Below are 24,500 nucleotides of genomic sequence, written 5' to 3' on the forward strand. Positions count from 1 at the left end.
TTTTTAATATGACAAGAATAGATGTAGTAACTTCTCTGGCTGAAAAAAAGACAACAATGAAAAAAAGTCTTGAGCTGGCTGATATTTGGGCTTCCCTGGTGGCGCAGTGGATAACAATATGCCTGCCAATGCAGGGGACACGGGTTCGATACCTGGTCCGGGAAGATCCCACATGCCATGGAGCAACTAAGCCCGTGCGCCACAACTACTGAGCCTGCACTCTAGAGCCCATGAGCCACAACTACTGAAGCCCGCGTGCCTTGAGCCCATGCCCCACAACAAGAGAAGCCACCGCAATGAGAAGCCACCTCAATAAGAAGCCCACGCACCCCAATGAAGAGTAGCCCCTGCTCATCACAGCTAAAGAAAGCCCATGCACAGCAACGAAGACCCAGCACATCCAAAAATTAATTAATTAATTAATTAATTAATTAAAATTCTAGGATTTCACTGTTCCTTTACTGGAAAGAAAAGTGCAGATTTAATTTTAATCCTTTTGTTTCGTTTCATTAATAGATAATGCCATGGTTAATAGCAGGAGCTGTGGAGTTAGACATGGGTTTGAATACAGACTACTTCAGCCTTAGTTTGCTCTTTTATGCACTTGGAATAATATCTAGTTCATCCAACTCATGAAAATTAAATGAGATCATTTATGTTAAATTTTCAGTAAGTGCTTTTTTTAATTAATGATAGTAATACCGTACATCAGTAAAGCCATTTAAACTTTAACCTTTTGTAAAATTTGCTCAGTACTGGGAGTAGCAGTCCATTTCCCCATCACTCACAGGTCTGTATCTGTTTTACGTTCTATATGATACAAATATAATTTTGGAACCCCATCGCCCCTCTCCCTCAGAAGGGGGAAATTTATTGCAGACTGTCTTAAGAGTTTATGGGCATATCTCACATGCTGTTTCCTAAGATACTGAGGCTTTCTTATGGCGGTACACTGCAGGAAAACCAGCTTATTATACTGAGGTTCCTCTACTTTTTGATTGGTGTGCAAGATATACTTTTCTTAATTTGGGAAAAAGCGGGCTGCACCTAAACTAACTTCCTGGAGTGGTATATATCTGTATTTAGAGTCCTAGATACAAAACACATGTGATTTCTTAAACTGTCTCTCAGACTTTTGATTCATTAGTTAAGTGGTCTGAGAACAGAAATGATTTGGAGTGGAGTATGGGGGCAGTATTTAAGCATCAGGCAGAGTCTTTGTGTATCATCTCTCCATAAACAACTCCTGTCAGTGCTTATTTAGTATTCCACTGATACCTGCAGTGTTACTTTGTAATTTTTGGTAAGGCAGCAAGATTAGCATTTCAGTGTATATTTTTCCTTTTCATATAACCTCTTATTGACTTTAGTCTACCAAATTTTTTAAATCATATCTTCTTCTGATAATGTTTACTCATAGCATGTGTTAAGAATAGCCTTCTATTCTCAAATGAAAGGAATACAGTTCATGTAAAAAGTAATGCAGTTCATTTAAAAATAACCAGGATGGGGCTTCCCTGGTGGCGCAGTGGTTGAGAATCCGCCTGCCAATGCAGGGGACGCGGGTTCGTGCCCTGGTCCGGGAAGATCCCACATGCCATGGAGCGGCTGGGCCCGTGAGCCATGGCCACTGGGCCTGTGCGTGCGGAGCCTGTGCTCCGCAACAGGAGAGACCACAACAGTGAGAGGCCCGCATACCACAAAAAAAAAATAAAATAAAATAACCAGGATGATGCAATATGCCTAAGAGAGTACAAAAGACCAGAAGTTAGAGGTAAAAACAAAAAGCTAAGAAAAGATTAAAAATTCCAAAGAACATGTCTCAATACTTCCGCAGACTTTTTGGCAGATCTGACTCTGGTGTCACTAAAAATAAGCAATTAATACAAATAAATAGGCTTAGAGGAGGAGGACATGGTCTGCAAACTCTGAGTCTCCTCACACATCCCTGATAACATTTCAGTCTCTCCCTGTAGCTCCTTTTTCAGCCAACTTTTTAAATGTCTAAATGTGTCTTTCTTAAAATGTGGTGCCCAGAGTAAATAGTATTTTCTGTGGGTGGTATGACCAGGGACAAGTACAATGGAAGTATTGTTATTGCTCTTGTTGACTTTTCTAAGAAAGAGAAAGTCAAGTGCAAGGAGAGCTGAAGAGAAGAGTGTCACAGTTGGTGCCAACTGTTGACCCCGTAGATTGCATGCTGAAAGTTCTTCGCACAAATTGACCTAAGCCCCCTTTCTACAAACGCAAGTGCAGGAACTTAATAATAGTATATGATACAGAGATACATATATCCTATTTATTAAACAGATGGTTAAAAAATTATGGATTTAGGTTTTTTACCAAAATTGTTTATGAAATTATGGTCTTCATCGACAGATGCAAATTTATATGTAAGTGTTTACTTTGGAAAGATTCCTGAGCATCTGGAGATAAAATGAGATGCTTTGTTCATTGTTAAGGATGAGGGAAATCCTGGAACTGGACCTTAGGGTTCTAATGTTTGGTCCTGCTCCCACGTGGCGTGTGATTTGGGTCAGGTCTCCTAATTGTGATTCGAGTCCCAGAAGAATAATACAGATATTATAGTAACTATTTTGAATACTTAAAAGTATTAGGAGGCTCAGATTAAATAATTTTAAAAACTGCTTTTTCCACTATAAAGTTCTCACCACATGTGAGCTGCCGTTGCTGTCATACACCCTCAGTTAGCTCAGTCTCTTGGGGTTTCAGCTTGAGTCCAGATGTTCTGTGGAGCTAATTCTTGCTCATTCTGCCCTGCAACCCTTCTCTATTTACTTCTGATAAAAACAAAAAAGCTACCAGCCACCATGTAGTTGTTCTCTATCTCTTTATAGATGGGAAATGCTGTTAAGTTGCCCTTTTTTTTCTCTTGGGGTGCTTTCTGAATGCATATTGTTTGTTCTATTCTGGTACACCCCTCATACCCCAAGATTATTCTTTCATACCTCAGTTCTATAAATCTGAACACAAAAATAAGAAATCCTCAATGATTGGAAGAAGAGTCAAGAGTTGTCTGGAAGGCATATTCTTTTCCAAAAATAAGTCATTGTCTAGGACTAACAGTGAAATGAGGCAGGAGGACGTTCTCCTGTCATTGGAAGTGGCTGTACCTTCTGCAGGAAAGGACTCATGGATAAACCCCATGTTGAAGCCCTGGGGGCCAGGCTATACTGGATACTAAGGATATAAGGGTGTCCAGGTGAGGGTTGGCTCACAGAAGCTCATAGAAAAACTTGAGGGGCACAGAGGTAAGGTGAGGGCTGGCAAGGCTGGCAAGGGTTCTTGAAGCTGAGTCTGCAGGAATTAAGTCCCTTGAGGCAGAGCTCTCTAGTGGTCAGCTCACAGGAGCAGGATGCAGGGTTACAGTGTGCCAGTGGAAATTAGGAGCTGCCTATGAGGCAGGTGGATACTCTTCAGAGGGAAGGAAGAGAAGTGACTTCTAAAAGCTTTCTTTAAATTTTTTTTTCCTTTTTTTACTTTTAAAATGGGATGCCTCCTAAGTGAATTTTTAAGTTGGTGTCATATACTTAGAATAGATGCAGAAAGGAAAAGACCTGGTAAATTGGGGAGAGAAACAAACTTTTAATAGTTTTCTGTTTGTTTGTTTTTAGTCAGAAGATCATGTTGTTGGTGACGACATCTTTCCCTTCTGTCTCCATGCAGTAGATTGGATTTGTTGCTGTGTATAAGGATGACTGTGTGGGGTGGGAATTCAGCCAGAAGTTGGATATGCGTGGGGTATTAAGGAGGGTTCAGGAATCAAAAACTTTTCTTCTCTTATTCCCATGTCTGATATCATGGTCCTAGGCTGTCACATTTACCTTTTCCTTCTTTCCGTCTTTCCAAAAAAATAAATTAACAACCTAAATGCCTAAGAGAGTGCAAAAGACCAGAAGTTAGAGGGAGCAGTCTGAGAAGGTTGAAGATGATAATTTTAAAATAATAATAATACAGTAATATCCTTTCTTAGTGTTTACAGTGTGCTATACTGTTAGCCAAGTACTTTCCATATGTTCTGTCAGTCTCTAACCATAGCCTTGTGGGGTATGGCTACTAATGTTATCATTTTGTGAGTAAAGAAACTGAAGCACACAGGTTAAATACAGGAGTTTGGTCAATGGAATAGAATTGAGAGTCCAGAAATAAACCCATATATCTGTGGTCAATTGATTTTTGACAAGTGCTGCTGTGACAGTTGATAGCCAAATGCAGAAAAAGTGAATTTGGACCCTTACCTCACACCATATACACAAATTAACTGAAAATGGATGAAAGTCCTAAATAAACAGCTGAAACCATAAAACTCTGAAGAAAACATAGCTAAAAATCTACGTAACCTTAGATTTGGCAGTGGTTTCTTACATAAGATACCAAAAGTACAAGCAACAAAAGAAAAAATAAATAAATTGCATTTTATCTAAAATCTATTTTAAAACTTTTACACTTCAATATATACCAACAGTAAAGTGAAAAGAAAACCCAGAGTGGGAGTAAGTATTTGCAAATCATGTATCTGATAAGTGTCAAGTATCCAGAATATATAAAGACTACTTACAACTCAACAACAAAAAGCAAACAATATAATTTCTTTTTCTAAACATCTTTATTGGAGTATAATTGCTTTACAATGGTGTGTTAGTTTCTGCTTTATAAAAAAAGTGAATCAGCTATACATATACGTATGTCCCCATATCTCCTCCCTATCCCATCCCTCTAGGTGGTCACAGAGCACCGAGCTGATCTCCCTGTGCTATGTGGCTGCTTCGCATTAACTTATCTGTTTTACATTTGGTAGTGTATATATGTTCATGCCACTCTATCACTTCATTCCAGCTTACCCTTCCCCCACCCCATGTCCTCAAGTCCATTCTCTAGGTCTGCATCTTTATTCCTGTCCTGCCCCTAGGTTCTTCAGAACCTTTTTTTTTTCCCCATATATATGTGTTATCATACGGTATTTGTTTTTCTCTTTCTGACTTACTTCACTCTGTATGACAGACTCTAGGTCCATCCACCTCACTACAAATAACTCAATTTCGTTCCTTTTTATGGCTGAGTAATATTCCATTGTATATATGTGCCACATCTTCTTTATCCGTTCATCTGTCAGTGGACACTTAGGTTGCTTCCATGTCCTGGCTATCGTAAATAGAGCTGCAATGAACATTTTGGTACATGACTCTTGTTGAATTATGGTTTTCTCAGGGTATATGCCCAGTAGTGGGATTGCTGGGTCATATGGTAGTTCTATTTGTAGTTTTTTAAGCAACCTCCATACTGTTGTCCATAGTGGCTGTATCAATTTACATTCCCACCAACAGTGCAAGAGGTTTCCCTATTCTCCACACCGTCTCCAGCATTTATTGTTTCTAGATTTTTTGATGATGCCCATTCTAAACGGTGTTAGGTAATACCTCACTGTAGTTTTGATTTGCATTTCTCTAATGATTAGTGGTGTTGAGTGTCCTTTCATATGTTTGTTGGCAATCTGTATATCTTCTTTGGAGAAATGTCGATTTAGGTCTTCTGGCCATTTTTGGATTGGGTTGTTTGTTTTTTTGATATTGAGCTGCATGAGCTGCTTGTAAATTTTGGAGATTAATCCTTTGTCAGTTGCTTCCTTTGCAAATATTTTCTCCCATTCTGAGAGTTGCCTTTTGGTCTTGTTTATGGTATCCTTTGCTGTGCAAAAGCTTTTAAGTTTCATTAGGTCCCATTTGTTTATTTTTGTTTTCATTTCCATTTCTCTAGGAGGTGGGTCAAAAAGGATCTTGCTGTGATTTATGTCATAGAGTGTTCTGCCTATGTTTTCCTCTGAGAGTTTTATAGTTTCTGGCCTTACATTTCAGTCTTTAATCCATTTTGACTTTTACTTTTGTGTGTGGTGTTACGGATTGTTCTGATTTCATTCTTTTACATGTAGCTGTCCAGTTTTCCCAGCACCACTTATTGAAGAGGCTGTCTTTTCTCCATTGTATACTGTTGCCTCATTTATCAAAGATAAGGTGACCATATGTGTGGGTTTATCTCTGGGCTTTCTATCCTGTTCCATTGATCTATATTTCTGTTTTTGTGCCAGTACCAGACTGTCTTGATTACTGTAGTCTGAAATCAGGGAGTGTGATTCCTCCAGCTCCGTTTTTCTTTCTCAAGATTGCTTTGGCTATTCAGGGTTTTTTGTGTTTACACACAAACTGTGAAATTTTCTGTTCTACTTCTGTGAAACATGCCATTGGTAATTTGATAGGGATTGCACTGAATCTGTAGATTGCTTTGGGTAGTACAGTCATTTTCACAGTGTTGATTCATACAATCCAAGAACATAGTATAACTCTCCCTCCCTTTGTATCATCTTTAATTTCTTTCATCAGTGTCTTATAGTTTTCTGCATACAGGTCTCTTGTCGCCTTTGAGATTGGACATCATTGTCTTGTTCCTGATCTTAAAGGAAATGGTTTCAGTTTTTCACCATTGAGAACGATTTTGGCTGTGGGTTTGTCATATATGGCCTTTATTATGTTGAGGTAAGTTCCCTCTGTGCCTACTTTCTGGAGGGTTTTTATCATAAATGGGTGTTGCATTTTGTCAAAAGCTTTTTATGCATCTATTGAGATGATCATATGGTTTTTCTCCTTCAATTTGTTAGTATGGTTTATCACACTGATTGATATGCGTATATTGAAGAATCCTTGCATTGCTGGGATAAACCCCACTTGATCATGGTGTATGATCCTTTTAATGTGCTGTTGGATTCTGTTTGCTAGTGTTTTGTTGAGGAGTTTTCCATCTGTGTTCATCGGTGATACTGGCCTCAGGTTTTCTTTCTTTGTGACATCTTTGTCTGGTTTTGGTATCAGGGTGGTGGTGGCCTCCTAGAAAGAGTTTGGAAGTATTCCTCCCTCTGCTATATTTTGGAAGCATTTGAGAAGGATAGGTGTTATCTCTTCTCTAAATGTTTGATAGAATTTGGCTGTGAAGCCATGTGTTGCTTTGCTTTTGTTTGTTGGAAGATTTTTAATTTTTAATCACAGTCTCAGTTTCAGTGCTTGTCATTGGTCTGTTTATATTTTCTATTTCTTCCTGGTTCAGTCTCGGAAGGTTGTACTTTTCTAAGAATTTGTCCATGTTTTCCAGGTTGTCCATTTTACTGGCATTTAGTTGCTCGTAGTAATTTCTCATGATCCTTTGTATTTCTACATTATCAGTTGTTACTTCTCCAGTCTTGGAAGGTTATACCTTTCTAAGAATTTGTCCATTTCTTCCAGGTTGTCCATTTTATTGGCATATAGTTGCTTGTAGTAATCTCTCATGATCCTTTGTATTTCTGCAGTGTCAGTTGTTACTTCTCCTTTTTCATTTCTAATTCGGTTGATTTGAGTCTTCTCCCTTTTTTTCTTGATAAGTCTGGCTAATGGTTCAACTTCTCAAAGAACCAGCTTTTAGTTTTATTAATCTTTGCTATCATTTCCTTCATTTCTTTTTCATTTCTCATCTGATCTTTAGAATTTCTTTCCTTCTGCTAACATTGGGGGTTTTTTGTTCTTCCTCTGATTGCTTTAGGTGTAAGGTTAGGTTGTTTATTTGAGATGTTTCTTGTTTCTTGAGGTAGGATTGTATTGCTATAAACCTCCCTCGTAGACCTGCTTTTGCTGCATCCCATAGGTTTTGGGTCGTCGTGTTTTCATTGTCATTTGTTTCTAGGCATTTTTTGATTTCCTATTTGATTTCTTCAGTGATCTCTTGGTTATTTAGTAGTGTATTGTTTGGCCTCCATATATTTGTATTTTTGGAGATTTTTTCCTGTAATTGATATCTAGTTTCATAGCATCGTGGTCAGAAAAGATACTTGAAACAATTTCAGTTTTCTTAAATTTACCAAGACTTGATTTGTGACCCAGGATATGATCTATCCTGGAGAATGTTCTGTGTGCACTTGAGAAGAAAAGTGTATTCTGTTGTTTTTGGATGGAATGTCCTATAAATATCAATTAAGTCCATCTTGTTTAATGTATCATTTAAAGCTTATGTTTCCTTATTTTTTTTCATTTTGGATGATCTGTCCATTGGTGAAAGTGGGGTGTTAAAGTCCCCTGCTTTGATTGTGTTACTGTCGATTTCCACTTTTATGGTTGTTAGCATTTTCCTTATGTATTGAGGTGCACCTATGTTGGTTGCATAAATGTTTACAATTGTTATATCTTTTTCTTGGATTGATCCCTTGCTCATTATGTAGTGTCTTTTCTTGTCTCTTGAAACATTCTTTATTTTAAAGTTTATTTTATCTGATATTAGTATTGCTACTCCAGCTTTCTTTTGATTTCCATTTGCATGGAATATCTTTTTCCATCCCCTCACTTTCAGTCTGTATGTGTTCCTAGGTCTGAAGTGGGTCTGTTGTAGACAGCATATGTCCGGGTCTTGTTTTTGTATCCATTCAGCCAGTCTGTGTCTTTTGGTTGAAGCATTTAATCCATGTACATTTAAGGTAGTTATTGATATGTACGTTCCTATTACCATTTTGTTTGGGGTTTGTTATTGTAGGTCTTTTCCTTCTCTGTGTTTCCTGCCTAGAGAACTTCCTTTTTCGCATTTGTTGTAAAGCTGCTTTGGTGGTGCTGATTTCTCTTAGCTTTTGCTTGTCTGTAAAGTTTTTAATTTCTCTGTCGAATCGGAATGAGATCCTTGCTGGGTAGAGCAATCTCGGTTCGAGGTTTTTCCCTTTCATCGCTTTAAATATGTCCTGCCACTCCCTTCTGGCTTGCAGAGTTGCTGCTGAAAGATCTGCTGTTAAACTTATGGGGATTCCCTTGTATGTTATTTGTTGTTTTTCCCTTGCTGCTTTTAATATTTTTTCTTTGGATTTAATTTTTGATCATTCAATTAATATGTGTCTTATCTTGTTTCTCCTTGGATTTATCCTGTATAGGACTCTCTGTGCTTCTGGACTTGACTGTTTCCTTTCCCATATTAGGGAAGTTTTCAACTATAATCTCTTGAAATATTTTCTCAGTCCATTTCTTTTTCTCTTCTTCTGGGACCCCCTATAATTCGAATGGTGGTGCGTTTAATGTCGTCCCAGAGGTCTCTGAGACTGTCCTCAATTCTTTTCATTCTTTTTTCTTTATTCTGCCTGCGGTACTTATTTCCACTTTTTTATCTTCCAGTTCACTTATCCTTTTTTCTGCCTTAGTTATTCTGCTATTGATTCCTTGTAGAGAATTTTTAATTTCATTTATTGTGTTGTTCATCATTTGTTTGTTTGCTCTTTAGTTCTTCTAGGTCCTTGTTCAAAATTTCCTGTATTTTCTCCATTCTCTTTCCATGATTTTGGATCATCTCTACTATCATTACTCTGAATTATTTTTCAGGTTGACCGCCTATTTCCTCTTCATTTGTTTGGTCTGGTGGGTTTTTATCTTGCTCCTTCATCTGTTGTGTGTTTCTCTGTGTTCTCATTTTGGTTAATTTACTGTGTTTGGGGTCTCCTTTTTGCAGGCTGCAGGTTCATAGTTCCTGTTGTTTTTGGTGTCTGCCCCCAGTGGCTAAGGTTGCTTCACTGGGTTGTGTAGGCTTCCTGGTGGAGGCAACTGTTGCCCATGTTCTCCTGAATGTGGCTGGATCTTGTCTTTCTGGTGGGCAGGACCGCGTCCGGTGGTGTGTTTTGGGGTGTCTGTGGCCTTATGATTTTAAGCAGCCTCTCTGCTAATGGGTGGGGTTGTGTTCCTGTCTTGTTAGTTGTTTGGCATAGGGTGTCCAGCATTGTAGTTTGCTGTTCCTTCAGTGGAGCTTGGTCTTAGCATTGAGATGGAGATCTCTAGGAGAGCTTTCGCCATTTGATATTACGTGGAGCCTGGAAGTCTCTGGTGGACCAGTGTCATTAACTCGGCTCTCCCACCTCAGAGGCACAGGCCTGAAACATGGCCAGAGCACCAAGACCCTGTCAGCCACATGGCTTGTGTTACAGCAGAAATTATCCCGGTCCTCAGAACAGTCCTCTACAGCTTTGAGTGGAATTCAAACTTTAGTGCAGTCTATCCTGGAGAATGTTCTGTGTGCACTTGAGAAGAAAAGTGTATTCTGTTGTTTTTGGATGGAATGTCCTATAAATATCAATTAAGTCCATCTTGTTTAATGTATCATTTAAAGCTTATGTTTCCTTATTTTTTTTCATTTTGGATGATCTGTCCATTGGTGAAAGTGGGGTGTTAAAGTCCCCTGCTTTGATTGTGTTACTGTCGATTTCCACTTTTATGGTTGTTAGCATTTTCCTTATGTATTGAGGTGCACCTATGTTGGTTGCATAAATGTTTACAATTGTTATATCTTTTTCTTGGATTGATCCCTTGCTCATTATGTAGTGTCTTTTCTTGTCTCTTGAAACATTCTTTATTTTAAAGTTTATTTTATCTGATATTAGTATTGCTACTCCAGCTTTCTTTTGATTTCCATTTGCATGGAATATCTTTTTCCATCCCCTCACTTTCAGTCTGTATGTGTTCCTAGGTCTGAAGTGGGTCTGTTGTAGACAGCATATGTCCGGGTCTTGTTTTTGTATCCATTCAGCCAGTCTGTGTCTTTTGGTTGAAGCATTTAATCCATGTACATTTAAGGTAGTTATTGATATGTACGTTCCTATTACCATTTTGTTTGGGGTTTGTTATTGTAGGTCTTTTCCTTCTCTGTGTTTCCTGCCTAGAGAACTTCCTTTTTCGCATTTGTTGTAAAGCTGCTTTGGTGGTGCTGATTTCTCTTAGCTTTTGCTTGTCTGTAAAGTTTTTAATTTCTCTGTCGAATCGGAATGAGATCCTTGCTGGGTAGAGCAATCTCGGTTCGAGGTTTTTCCCTTTCATCGCTTTAAATATGTCCTGCCACTCCCTTCTGGCTTGCAGAGTTGCTGCTGAAAGATCTGCTGTTAAACTTATGGGGATTCCCTTGTATGTTATTTGTTGTTTTTCCCTTGCTGCTTTTAATATTTTTTCTTTGGATTTAATTTTTGATCATTCAATTAATATGTGTCTTATCTTGTTTCTCCTTGGATTTATCCTGTATAGGACTCTCTGTGCTTCTGGACTTGACTGTTTCCTTTCCCATATTAGGGAAGTTTTCAACTATAATCTCTTGAAATATTTTCTCAGTCCATTTCTTTTTCTCTTCTTCTGGGACCCCCTATAATTCGAATGGTGGTGCGTTTAATGTCGTCCCAGAGGTCTCTGAGACTGTCCTCAATTCTTTTCATTCTTTTTTCTTTATTCTGCCTGCGGTACTTATTTCCACTTTTTTATCTTCCAGTTCACTTATCCTTTTTTCTGCCTTAGTTATTCTGCTATTGATTCCTTGTAGAGAATTTTTAATTTCATTTATTGTGTTGTTCATCATTTGTTTGTTTGCTCTTTAGTTCTTCTAGGTCCTTGTTCAAAATTTCCTGTATTTTCTCCATTCTCTTTCCATGATTTTGGATCATCTCTACTATCATTACTCTGAATTATTTTTCAGGTTGACCGCCTATTTCCTCTTCATTTGTTTGGTCTGGTGGGTTTTTATCTTGCTCCTTCATCTGTTGTGTGTTTCTCTGTGTTCTCATTTTGGTTAATTTACTGTGTTTGGGGTCTCCTTTTTGCAGGCTGCAGGTTCATAGTTCCTGTTGTTTTTGGTGTCTGCCCCCAGTGGCTAAGGTTGCTTCACTGGGTTGTGTAGGCTTCCTGGTGGAGGCAACTGTTGCCCATGTTCTCCTGAATGTGGCTGGATCTTGTCTTTCTGGTGGGCAGGACCGCGTCCGGTGGTGTGTTTTGGGGTGTCTGTGGCCTTATGATTTTAAGCAGCCTCTCTGCTAATGGGTGGGGTTGTGTTCCTGTCTTGTTAGTTGTTTGGCATAGGGTGTCCAGCATTGTAGTTTGCTGTTCCTTCAGTGGAGCTTGGTCTTAGCATTGAGATGGAGATCTCTAGGAGAGCTTTCGCCATTTGATATTACGTGGAGCCTGGAAGTCTCTGGTGGACCAGTGTCATTAACTCGGCTCTCCCACCTCAGAGGCACAGGCCTGAAACATGGCCAGAGCACCAAGACCCTGTCAGCCACATGGCTTGTGTTACAGCAGAAATTATCCCGGTCCTCAGAACAGTCCTCTACAGCTTTGAGTGGAATTCAAACTTTAGTGCAGTTCATGTAAAAACAAGCAACCCGAGTTCATACATCACATTGGTTTCCATCCACAGTGTTCAGGGTCAATGGAACTCCTGACCTGCTAGTGTTGGAGGGTCTCTTGCAGAGGCGAGGAGTGGCTTGGCTCACCGTGGGGACAAGGACACTGACCCTAATTTTTAAATGGACAAAAGATCTGAATAGACATTTTTGCAAAGAAGATACATAAATACACATAGAAGATATATAAGTACATCTTTTCATATAAGTACATGAAAAAATGGTTGACATCATTAGGGAAATGCATATCATAACCATATTGAGATACCTCACACTCACTAGGATGAGTATTTATTTTTTTTTAGGTAATTAACAAAATGGTGTGGTTGTTGTAAAAAATAGTTTAGCACTTCCCCAGCAATTTAAATATAGAATTACTGTAAGACCCAGCAGTGCCATCCACTCATGGTATATAAGCAAAAGAATTGGAAATATGTTCAAACAGAAACTGGTGCATGAATGAATGTTCATAGCAGCATTACTCACAGTAGCCAAAAGGTGGAAATAATCCAAATGTCCATCAACTGGTAAACAAAATGGTGTACCCATATAGTGTGATATTATTCCACCATTGAAAGAAATAAAGTACTGATACATGCCACAACATGGATGAACTTTGAGAAGATTATGCTAAGTGAAGGAAGCCAAAGACAAAAGCCACACATTGTATGATTCCATATATATGGAATATCTAGAATAGGCAAATTCATGCAGACAGAAAGGTTGCCCGGGTCTGGTGGAGGAAAGAATGTGTAGTGTTTGCTTAAAGGGTATGGAGTTTTGGGGTAGTTAAAATATTCTAGAACTACATGGTAGTGATTGTTTCATATATTGTTAGTGTACTACATGTCATTAATAGTGAATTTTCTGTGTGTTTTACCCAAGTAAAAATAGTGTTTGTTCACAGTGGGAAAGAGGCATAATGGAATGAGTGAGGATGGGAGGTCAGCACTAGTTGCAAGAATTGGAGCAGGGAATGGCATCAGAGATGGTTAGATTAACTAAAAGGACAGTTGCTGAAAGGGGCTAGTGTTTTGGCCACTGACTGAGTAGAGAGATAACTATGGTTGAATTTCCTGTCTTCTGTTTTAGGAGACATAGTCCCAGGTGGTGAAGGAAGCCTGATGACATTTAACAAACTGGGTTTTTTGCTGAGTTAAAGCAGCATATTAGAAGCCAAAATAGTGCTGTCCAGTAGAACTTTCTGTGGAAATATTCTCTCTGTGCTTTTCAAGTACAGAAGTCAACAGCCACATATGGCTGTTGAGCATTTGAAATGGTGCTAGTGCAATTGAAGAGCTAAATGATTAATTTTATTTTATTTTAATTATTTTAAATTAACTAGCCACATAGTGTCTACTGGGTATTATACTGGAAGGTGCTGATACGGAACATTTCTACCATAATACAAAGTTTTACAGGGCAGTGTTTATTCAACAGTGTAGGTCTAGAATTCTCAGAAATAGTCTTCTCCCCCGATCCACAGGAGAGAATTAACTTACCAGATAAAACCACTCCAGTTCAGAATCACTTTGAGGCCACAGTGAGTTGGGGAACTGTGAGAAGAGATAGAGAAGGTGTACCTTAATGGGGAAGGGAGAAACTAGACATCATGTCTTATGGTTGTCTCTGAATCTTTTCCTCGAAGCTTCTAACCTAAGAAGTCTGAATTTGTTCCCTACAATTGTAGTAGGAAAAAAAGATGTATCTTTGGTATAATTTACATAAGATGTATAATTTTGTGATGTTGTATATGTGTTTTATTTACTTACAGAGGTAAAGAACTCAGAAGAACAGTATAATAAAATAGTAATACCAAATGAAGAAAGTGTAGTCATCTATTATAAGATTAGGCAGCAGCTTGCCAAATTGGGTAAAGAAATTGAAGAATATATTCACAAACCAAAATATTGCTTACCATTTCTACAACCAGGTCGTTTGGTAAAGGTATGTCATTATTTTTGTCATAAATTATTTCAATATTTAATATTTTTTGGATGAAGCTTCCAATTTTTTTTCTTATCTGGTAAAATACAGTAGTTTTTTGATCTATATTAATTTTATTCTTTTACCTGTTTCATGTGGCACTGATTAAGGAAGGAGGGGTCATGTGAAGGCCTTTTAATCGCTACTGATTTTCATTTGGGGGGATATAAATTGAAGTGGACAGTTTTGGAATTAACATGAAATATTTCCAGTTATGAAATGCTGTCCCAGAATAACACAGTTTTAAGACCTGGATGAATTCATTAGCTATAAAAGACTTCAGATATTCTCCAAACAAATATACCATATCATTTTTAACATTTATTTGCCAACTGAGAGATTCCTGTTATTGCTGTTCTGGAATCCCTTGAAATTTGGCAGTGATTTCTTTCTGTAGTGTTAATTTCTTTTTTTTTCTTTTTTTTTAAGTTTAACAATGATCTTTCAAAAAAAACATTTTATCAGGAAAACTCAAAGGTTTATTAGCCTGTAATGTGGGCATGATATCTAAATTGCCTTTTGGACATAAACATTCCTTTTTACTTGCTTTACTTTCTTTTCAGGTAAAGAATGAAGGAGACGATTTTGGCTGGGGTGTAGTGGTGAATTTCTCAAAAAAATCAAATGTTAAGGTAAACTGTTGTCCTAAAAGTGGAATTGTATGTAAATTTTTAGTGAAATGTTTTTTCAGGCTCAGGAAATTGATCAGATTAGAAATACCATTACCAAAAAAAAGAAAGAAAAAAAGAAATAGCATTACCTTAAGAGAAACTGTAGTAAATTCTATATAAGGAATTAATTTTTTAAATAATCATAAATTTTATTCTTAAAGTGGTATGGTTATTTTCCTAACACTATCACAGATTTTAATTTCATGACAGTTTTACATTTCTTCTCTGAGTTCACCAGTCCTTTTTATAAATTTACTGTTTCAATTAAATATTAGAAAAAATTAGCATCTGACACTGAAAATTGGGATTTTGATTCAGGTATATGTTAGAGACTTAAAAGAAAGAACTTAGGAAAGCTGGTTAATTTTACTTACTCTTTCTACATGAAGGCAATAATAAAGTTGCTTTTGGTCATTATTTATATAAATACTTTGAAAAGATTACATATACATAATGTCAAGGATGATTTTGATAATTTGTTAGAAAAATGATTACCTCAAAATTAAATCAGCCTTCCTGTCTATTATATTTTCTTTACCTGCAGTAGGCACCAACCAACAGGTGCCAATATATGACCTCAGGCAAGACATGCTGAATCTTCATGCCTGTTTTTTCTTTTCTTTAAAATGAAGGGTTTGCATGAGATGATTTCATGATTTTGTTGTCATTAACTTCTTTGTCCCGCCTATGTGTAAAGGCAATTGAGAATTAAGCTTTGGGATTGAAAGTTAGTCCTGAAATATGTAAATGAACTTTGAGATACTGAAGCCATTTGTTGTGGAGAAATAATTAAGTTCATAGGTTTGTGATAGGAGTTTTGATTAATGATCTATGATTAATCCCACTGAATAGATTATTACCGTTTTCATAATTTACAGGAATGTTTTTCAAAGTATTGTCACACTCATTGTCTCATTTGATTCTAATTTAAGAAGCATTCATTGACCATAGACACAATTCCTGTACTCACTCGTTTTATGAACAGAGGCAAGCAGATAATGAAAATTTAAGGCAGAATATGAAATACTTCAGTAAAGATATAAGCAAAGTGTATTTGGAGCAGGAGGAGGAAGAAATTTTGTCTGAGCTATTAGAGATGGCACCTGAGAAGGAAGAGAATTTAAAATTTTAAATGGAACCTTGAACACTAAGTAGAATTTCATTTGATGGATATTCACTGGTGGAAGTAGTATGCATCAGGCACAGAACATTTCAGGTGAAGGGAAGGAGTAAAATAAAAAGTATTGAGGTTAATCATAGAAAGTATTTAAAATACAGATTTTGAGTATGTTGGGTCTAGATTTAAATATTTGAAAGCAGTGGCAAGCCTTTGAAGGTTAATTGGTTGGTTATTGGTTTGCTTGGGGTTTTTTTTCTCCAGTTTTATTGAGATACAGTTGACATACAGCATTGTATAAATTTAAAGTGTACAATGTAATGATTCGACTTACATACATCATGAAATGATTACCACAATACATTGAGTGAACACCCATCATCGCAGCATATAGATACATTAAAGAAATTTTAAAACTCTTTTTTCCTTGTGATGAGAATTCTTAGGATTTACTCTCTTAACTTTCATGTATAACAGCACTGTTTTAATTATAACATTATAATTATAACATTATAATTAACAGCACTGTTGATTATATTTATCATGTACATTATATCCCTAGTATTTATTTATCTTATAACTAGAAGTTTATATCTTTTTATTACTTTCATCTAATCCCCCCTTCCCCTATCCCTGCCTCTGGAAACCACAAATCTGATCTCTTTGTCTATGAGTTTGTTTGTTTTGGGAGCATAATTGACTGACAACACTGTTAGTTCCTATTACACAACATAATGATATATTCTGTACATTTCAAAATGTTCATAGTGATAATTCTAGTTGTCACCAGGAAAAGATATTACATAGTTATAGACTATATTCCCCACACTGTACATTTCATGCCTGTGACTCATTTATTTAGTAACTGAACATTTGTACCTCTTAATCTCCCTCACCTATTTCTCTCCTCCTCCCCTCCCCTTCCCTCTGGCAGCCATCTTTTCTCTGCATCAATGACTCTCTTTCTGTTTGGTTATGTTTGTTCACTCATTCTGTTTTTCATGTTCCGCATTTAAGTGAAGTCATCTAGTATTTGTCTTTCTCTGTCTGGCTTATTTCATTTAGTGTAATACTCTCCGGGTCCATCCATGTTGTTGGAAATGGCAAGGTTTCACGCTTTTTCATGGCTTAGTAATATTCCTGTGGGGGGGGGAGAGAGAGAGACATCTTCTTTCCTCTATTGATGGCACTTGGGTTGCTTCCATATCTTGGCTATTATGAGATATACAGTAATACTGCAAGGAACATAGGCGTGTGCATATATCTTTTTGAATAATAGTGTTTTTGTTTTCTTCAAATAAATAGGAGTGGAATTGCTGAATCATTTGGTAGTTATATTTTCACTTTTTTGAGGAACCGCCATACTGTTTTCCATAGTGGCTGCACCAGTTTACATTCCCACCAACAGTGCACAGGGGTTCCCTTTTTTCCATATCCTCACCAACATTTTTATTTCTTGTCATTTTGATAATAGTCATTCTGTCAGGTGTAAGGTGAATAGCTCATTGTGGTTTTGATTTGCAATACCCTTATGATTAGTGATGTTACATCTTTTCATGTACCTGATGGCCATCCTTATGACTTCTTTGGAAAAACATCTACTCAGGCCCTCTGCCATTTTTTAATCAGGTTGTTTGGGTTTTTTGATGTCGAGTTTCGTGAGTTCTTTGTATATTTTGGATATTAACCCCTAATTGGATATATCGTTTGCAGATATCTTTTCCCATTCAGTCAATGATCTTTTAGTTTTGTTCATAGTTTCCTTCACTGAGTAAAACCTTTTCAGTTTGATTTAGTCCCATTTGTGTATTTTTTCTTTTGTTTCCCTTGCCTGAGGCGACAGATCCAAAAAAATATTACCAAGACCAGTGTCAAAGACTTTACTGCCTGTGTTTACTTCTGGAAGTTGTATGGTTTCACACCTTACATTTAAGTCTTTAATCCATTTTGAATTTATTTTTGAGCATAGTGTGGGAGAGTAGTCTGGTTTGATTCTTCTATGTGTAGCTGTCCAGTTTTCCCAACACCATTTGTTGAAGAGGCTGTCTTTTCCCCATTGTATGTTCTTGCCTCCTTTGTCATAGATTAATTGCCCATATAATAGTGTGGGTCTATTTCTGGACTCTATTCTGTTCCATTGATCTATGTGTCTTTTTTTTTAACACCAGTACCGTGCTGTTTTGATGACTGTAGCTTTGTAGTATAGTTTTGAATCAGGGAGTATAATACCTCCAGTTTTTGTTTTTCTTTCTCAAGGTTGTTTTGGCTCTTTGTGGTCTTTTGTGTTTCCATACTTTTTTTTTTTTGCAGTATGTGGGCCTCTCTGTCGTGGCCTCTCCCGTTGCGGAGCACAGGCTCGGGACACGCAGGCTCAGCGGCCATGGGTCACGGGCCTAGCCGCTCCGTGGCATGTGGGATCTTCCCAGACCGGTGCACCAACCCATGTCCCCTGCATCGGCAGGCGAACTCTCAGCCACAGCACCACCAGGGAAACTCTCCATACATATTTTAGAATTATTTGTTCTAGTTATGTGAAAAATGCCATTGGTATTTGATAGGGATTGTTTGGAAACTATAGATTGCCATGGGGAATATGGTCATTTTAACAACATTAATTATTCTAGTCTGCGATTACAATATTCCTTTCATGTGTTCGTGTTGTCTTCAATTTCTTTCATTACTGTCATGCACTTTCCCTATAGTATAGTATAGTTTTCTTATGGTACAGGTCTTTTACCTCCTTAGTAAGATGTAGTCCTAAGTATTTTATTCTCTTTGGTGCAATTGTGAATGGAATTGTTTTCTTGATTTCTCTTTCTGATAGTTCTTTGTTAATGTATAGAAGTGCAGCAGATTTCTGTATATTAGTTTTGTATCCTGCAACTTTACTGAATTCATTGATGAGTTCTAGTAGTTTTTGGTGGCATCTTTAGGATTTTCTATGTATAGTGTCGCGTCATCTGCAAACAGTTAAAGTTTTACTTCTTCCTTTCCAATTAGGATTCCTTTTATTTCTTTCTCTTGTCTGATTGCTGTGGCTAGGACTTCCACTACTGTGTTGAATAGAAGTGGCAAGAGTGGACATCTTTGTTTTGTTCCGGATCTTAGAGGAAATGCTTTCAGCTTTTTTACCATTGTGTATGGTGTTAATTGTGGATTTGTCATATATGGCCTTTATTATGTTGAGGTATGTTCCCTCTGTACCTACTTTGTTGAGAGTTTTTATTGTAAATGGGTGTTGAATTTTATCAAAAGTTTTTTCTGCATCTATTGAGATGATCATGTGATTTTTATTCTTCAGTTTGTTAATGTGGTGTTTCATTGACTGATTTGTGGATAATGAACTGTCCTTGCATCCCTGAGACAAATCCCACTTGATCTTTGCTTTGGTCTTTTTAATGTAGTATTGAATTTGGTTGGCTAATATTTTGTTTAGGATTTTTGCATTTATGTTCAGCAGTGATACTAGCTTCTCATTTTTTTGGTGATATCTTTGGTTTTGGTGTCAAGGTGGTGATGGCCTTGTAGAAGGAATTTGGAAGTGTTCCTTCCTCTACAATTTTTTGGAATAACTTGAGCAGGATAGTTGTTAACTCTTCCCTAAATGTTTACTAGAATACAGCTGAGATGCCATCTTACACATCTTCACTTTCTTGGCAATGTTCTTTAAAGCACGAAAGTTTTAAATTTTGATATAGTCCAATTTCTTTTGTTGTTGTTACTTAGGCTTTTGATGTCATATATAAGAAACCACTGCCAACATCAAGATCATGAAGATTTACCCCTATGTTTTTTTCTAAGTTTTAAAGTTTTAGCTCTTAACATTTAGGTCTTTGTTCAGTTTTGAGCTGATTTTTATATGTGACTTAAGATAAGAATCCAACTTTTTTCTTGTCCTAGGACTATTTGTTGGAAAATTCTTTTCTCATTAAATGATGCTGGCACCCTTGTCAAAGCTCAGATGATCATGGACACATGAGTTTATTTCTGGATTCTCAGTTCTGTTCAGTTGATGTATATCTTTATCCTCATGCCAGTACCATACTGTCTGTATTACTGTATCTTTGTAGTTAAGGTTTGAAGAAATGGATTGGTAAGACCTCCACCTTTATTCAAGATTGTGTTGTTGGCTATTCTGTGACCCTTACAAGTCCATGTGAATTTTATTATCTGTCAATTTGTACAAAGAAGTTAGCTGGGATTCTAATAGGGATTTCATTTAATCTTTAGATCATTTTGGAGAGAGTATTGTCAGGTTACAACTCTTGAGTCTTTCGATTGTGAACATGGGAAGTTTTCCCATTTTTTAAGATCTTTTGAAATTGCTTGTAACAATAATTTGTTTTCTAAGTATAAATTTTGCACTTCTTTTGTTAAATTTATTCCTGAGTATTTTAATCTTTTGATGTTATCATAAATGGAATTGTTCTTTGGATTTCATTTTTTAATATTTCATGGCAAGTATATATATTAACACATTTGACTGTATGTATTGATCTTGCATTCTGTAACTTTGCTAACTTTATTAGTTCTAATAGTGGGTTCTTTAGGATTTTCTTGTTTGCAAGTAGAGGTGGTTTTACTTCTCCCTTTCCATTCTGGGTGCATTTTATTTCCTCTCTTTGCCTAATAGGCCTGGCTAGAACCTCCAGTACAATATTGATGGAACAGATGCCCTTGTCTTTTTCCTAATCTTGAGTGGTGGGGGGAACATTCATTCTTTCACCATTAAGTATGTTTTCGTAAGTGTCCTTTATTGAGTTAAGGAAGTTTCCTTCTTTTCCTAATTCGTTGAGTGTTTTTGTCATGAGAGTTGTTTTTTGTCAGATGCTTTTTATATGCCTATTCACATAATCATGTGGTTGTTTTTTACTCTCTTTTGTATTTAATCTGATGAAGTATATTATATTAATTGATTTTCAAATACTAAACCAACTTTGGATATCTGGGATGAATCGTACTTGTTCATTCTCTGTTATCCTTTTTCTGTGTTAATGGATTTGGTTTGCTAATATGTTGTTAAAGACATTTGCATCCATATTCAAAGGAGATAATGGTTTGTAGTTTTCTTTTCTTTTGCTGTCTTTCCCTGGGTTTGGTATCAGGGTAATGCCTGCCTCACATAATGAGTTAGGAAGTGTTACCCTCCTCTTCTATTTTTTGGAGGAATTTTTTAAGAATTTATATTAATTCTTTAAATATTTGGCTGTGAGGTCACCTGCCTGGGCTTTTCTTTGTGGATTGTTTATTGATTGTTAAATCAGTTTCTTTATTTGTTATAGGTCTGTTCAGTTTGTCTGTTTCTTCTAGAAACAGTTTCAGTGATTTGTCTTTTTAGGAATTAGTCCATTTCATCTAAGTTACCTAATTTAGTGGTGTACAGTTGTTCATAATATTGCTTTTTAATCTTTTTATTTCTGTAAAGTTGTCTGTAATGTCTCCTTTCATTTCTTTTTTTTTTAACATCTTTATTGGAGTATAATTGCTTTACAATGGTATGTTAGTTTCTGCTGTATCACAGAGTGAATCAGCTATACGTATACATATATCCCCATATCCCCTCCCTCTTGCTCTCCCTCTTGCTTTCCCCTATCCCACCCCTCTAGGTCACAAAGCACAGAGTTGATCTCCCTGTGCTATGTGGCTGCTTCCCACTAGCTATCTATTTTACATTTGGTAGTGTATATATGTCCATGCCACGCTCTCACTTCATCCCAGCTTACCCCCTCCTCTTTCATTTCTGATTTTGATAATTTTAGTCTTTCACCTAGCTAAAGGTTTATCAGTTTTGTTCATCTCAAAGAATCAGCTTTTGGTTTCATTGATTTTTCTTTATTTTTAAGTTTCATTAATTTCTGCTCCAATCTTTATCATTTCCTTCCGTCTCCTAGCTTTAGATTTAGTTTGTGATTCTTTGTCCATTGTCTTAAACTAGAAGATTAGGTTATTAATTTGAGAATTTCTTCTTTTATAATACATTTATACCAATGTCTTTTATAAGACGTTTATACCAATAAATTTCCATCTGCAGGGATTTTAGCTACATAAATTTTGGCATATTGTGTCTTCATTTTCATTCATCTCAAAGTATTTTTTAATTTCCCTTTCGAGTTCTTCTTTGACCCATTGGTTATTTAAGAATGTGTTAATTTCCATATATTTGTGAATTTCCTAAATTTCTGTCTGCTTTTGATTTCTAATTTCATTCTGTTGTTGAGAACATACTTGATAGTATTTCATTCCTTTTGAATTTAGTGAAGTTTGTGCAGTGACCTAACATGTCCTCTCCTGCAGAATGTTTCATGTTCAGTTGAGAAGAATGTATATTCTGTTGAGGTAAAATGTTCTTTAGGTATCTGTTAGGTCTAGTGTTTTTTAGAGTGTTGTTTAGGTCTTCTGTTTCTTTCCTTGCAGATCCTTCTATCTAGTTGTTTTATGCATTTTTAAAAGTGGGGTATTGAAGTCTCTCAACTATTATCGTTGAAATGTTATTTCTTCCTTCATTTGTCAATTTTTGCTTCATGTGTTTTGTGTTCTGCTAAAGTGTGTTTTATCTTATGATTAGTATAGCCCACTTCAGCTTTCTTTTGATTGTTGTTCATATGCTCTATCTCTTTCCATCTTTTTTACTTTCAGTCTTTTTCATATCAATTAATTTAAACTATGTCTCCTATAGACAGCATGATTGGATATTGTTTAATCTGAAAAATCTCTGCCTATCGATTGGGCTGCTTAATCCATTCACATTTAATGTTATTATTGGTATGACTAGATTGATGGCTGTCTTTTTTTGTTTTCTATGTTTCATTTCTTTTTTTGTTTTTCTGTTCCTCCTTTAGTGCTTTCTTTTGCATTGAGTACCTGTTTTCTAATGTGACATTTTAATTTATTTCATGGGCTTTTTTCTTTTTCATAATTTATTTCATGGGCTTTTTTTTGTTATTTTCTTAGTGGTTGCTAGGGCTTTCCATATACATATTAACATATACATATTAACATAATAGAATAAGCTTCAGATTTATACTAACTTAATTCCAGTTAGATATAGAAACATTACTCTTTTATGCCTCTGTTCCATTTTCCCTCTTTTTGTGGTATATATGTTATAGATATTATACCTATAGATATTATACCTATAAATGTTACAAACCCAACAATACATGTTATAATTATTACTTTATATAATGTTATGACTTTTAAAGAAGCTTAGAGGAGAAAGGAGAGTAAGTATATATTTATAATTTCTGTTATATTAACCTTATTTATCATTTCTGGTTAACTTTCTTAATTCCTATGAATTCAACTTACCATCTAGATTTATTGACTTAGCCCGATACTGCTTTGCTTCCACCTACTTCCTTTGTGCTATTATTGGCAAGTATACTACATTTCTGTTATAGGCTCAACAGTCTCAACAATTTGATATATACATTTTGGTTTATATAATTAGTTTTTAAGTCATTTAAGAGAAAAGGAAATAGTCAATTATTTTGTCTTTTATAATTACCATTACCAGAGTTGTTTCTTCATGTGGATTCAATATTACAACTGGTGTCACTTACTTTCAGCCTCAAGAACTTCCTTTAGTGTTTTCTGTAAAGCTGGTATGCCAGCAAAAAATTCTCTCAGTTTTTTGTTTATTTGGGAATGCTTGTTTTTGAACGTTAACTTTGCCTGCATATAGATTTCTTGGTTAGGAGGTTTATTCTGTGAATATGCTAACCCACTGCCTCTGGCCTCCATCATTTCTCCTGAGAAGTTTCTGCTATTAACCTTATTGTAGTCTCCTTGTAAAAAATAAGTCTTGTTTTTCTCTTACTCCTTTCAAGATTTTCTGTTTATGTTTGGTTTTTGCATTTTTGCTGTGATATGTGTATTTGGGCATCTTTTTGCATTTACTCTGTTCGGAGTTCATTGAGTTTCCTGTAGATTGTTTTTCATTTAATTTTGGTAAGTTTTCAGCCATTATTTTATTAAATATTTTTTCATTACTTCTTTCCTCTTTTTCTGGTATTCCCATTATGTTTATGTTGTCATTCTTATTGGTGACCTACATTTCTCTGTGGCTTTGTTCATTTTTCTTCTTTTTTTTTTCCCCCTCTGTTTTTGGATTGTATCATCTCTTCCAGCCTATCTTCAAATTTGTTAATGCTTTCTTGTACTTCACATATGCTGTTGAATTCCTCTAGTGAGTTTTTCATTTCAGGTATTTCACTTTTGAAATCCAGAATTTCCTGTTGGTTCTTTTTATCATATCTATCTATTGATATTCTCTATTTGATTGTTATTGTCAGTCAAATTGGGACATTGATTATTGTCCCTTCCTTTACTTCTTAAATTATGGTTCCATAGTTCTTTGCGTATATTTATAATGGCTACCTTTAAGACTTTGTTTAATCCAACATCTGGTCACTCTCACAGGCACTTTCTGTTGCCTGCTTTTTTTTCTGTTTTATAGGTTATGGTTCATACTTTTCTGTCTTTGTCCATGTCTCATAATTTTTTC

The 24,500-nt window shown here is 36.2% G+C and overlaps 1 protein-coding gene across 2 annotated transcripts in view; it reads left to right on the forward strand.

Annotated features, from left to right (window-relative positions):
* MTREX (Mtr4 exosome RNA helicase) overlaps positions 1–24,500 on the forward strand; it is a 134,509-nt gene that overhangs the window by 60,428 nt on the left and 49,581 nt on the right. For both annotated transcript variants that reach the window (XM_024130240.2, XM_024130274.2), the window contains 2 exons: positions 13,995–14,167; positions 14,770–14,838. In XM_024130240.2, the coding sequence (XP_023986008.1) occupies positions 13,995–14,167; positions 14,770–14,838 (242 nt within the window). The remainder of the gene's footprint in view (positions 1–13,994; positions 14,168–14,769; positions 14,839–24,500) is intronic.

This window comes from Physeter macrocephalus, chromosome 8 (genome assembly GCF_002837175.3).
Source record: "Physeter macrocephalus isolate SW-GA chromosome 8, ASM283717v5, whole genome shotgun sequence".
NCBI lineage: Eukaryota > Metazoa > Chordata > Mammalia > Artiodactyla > Physeteridae > Physeter > Physeter macrocephalus.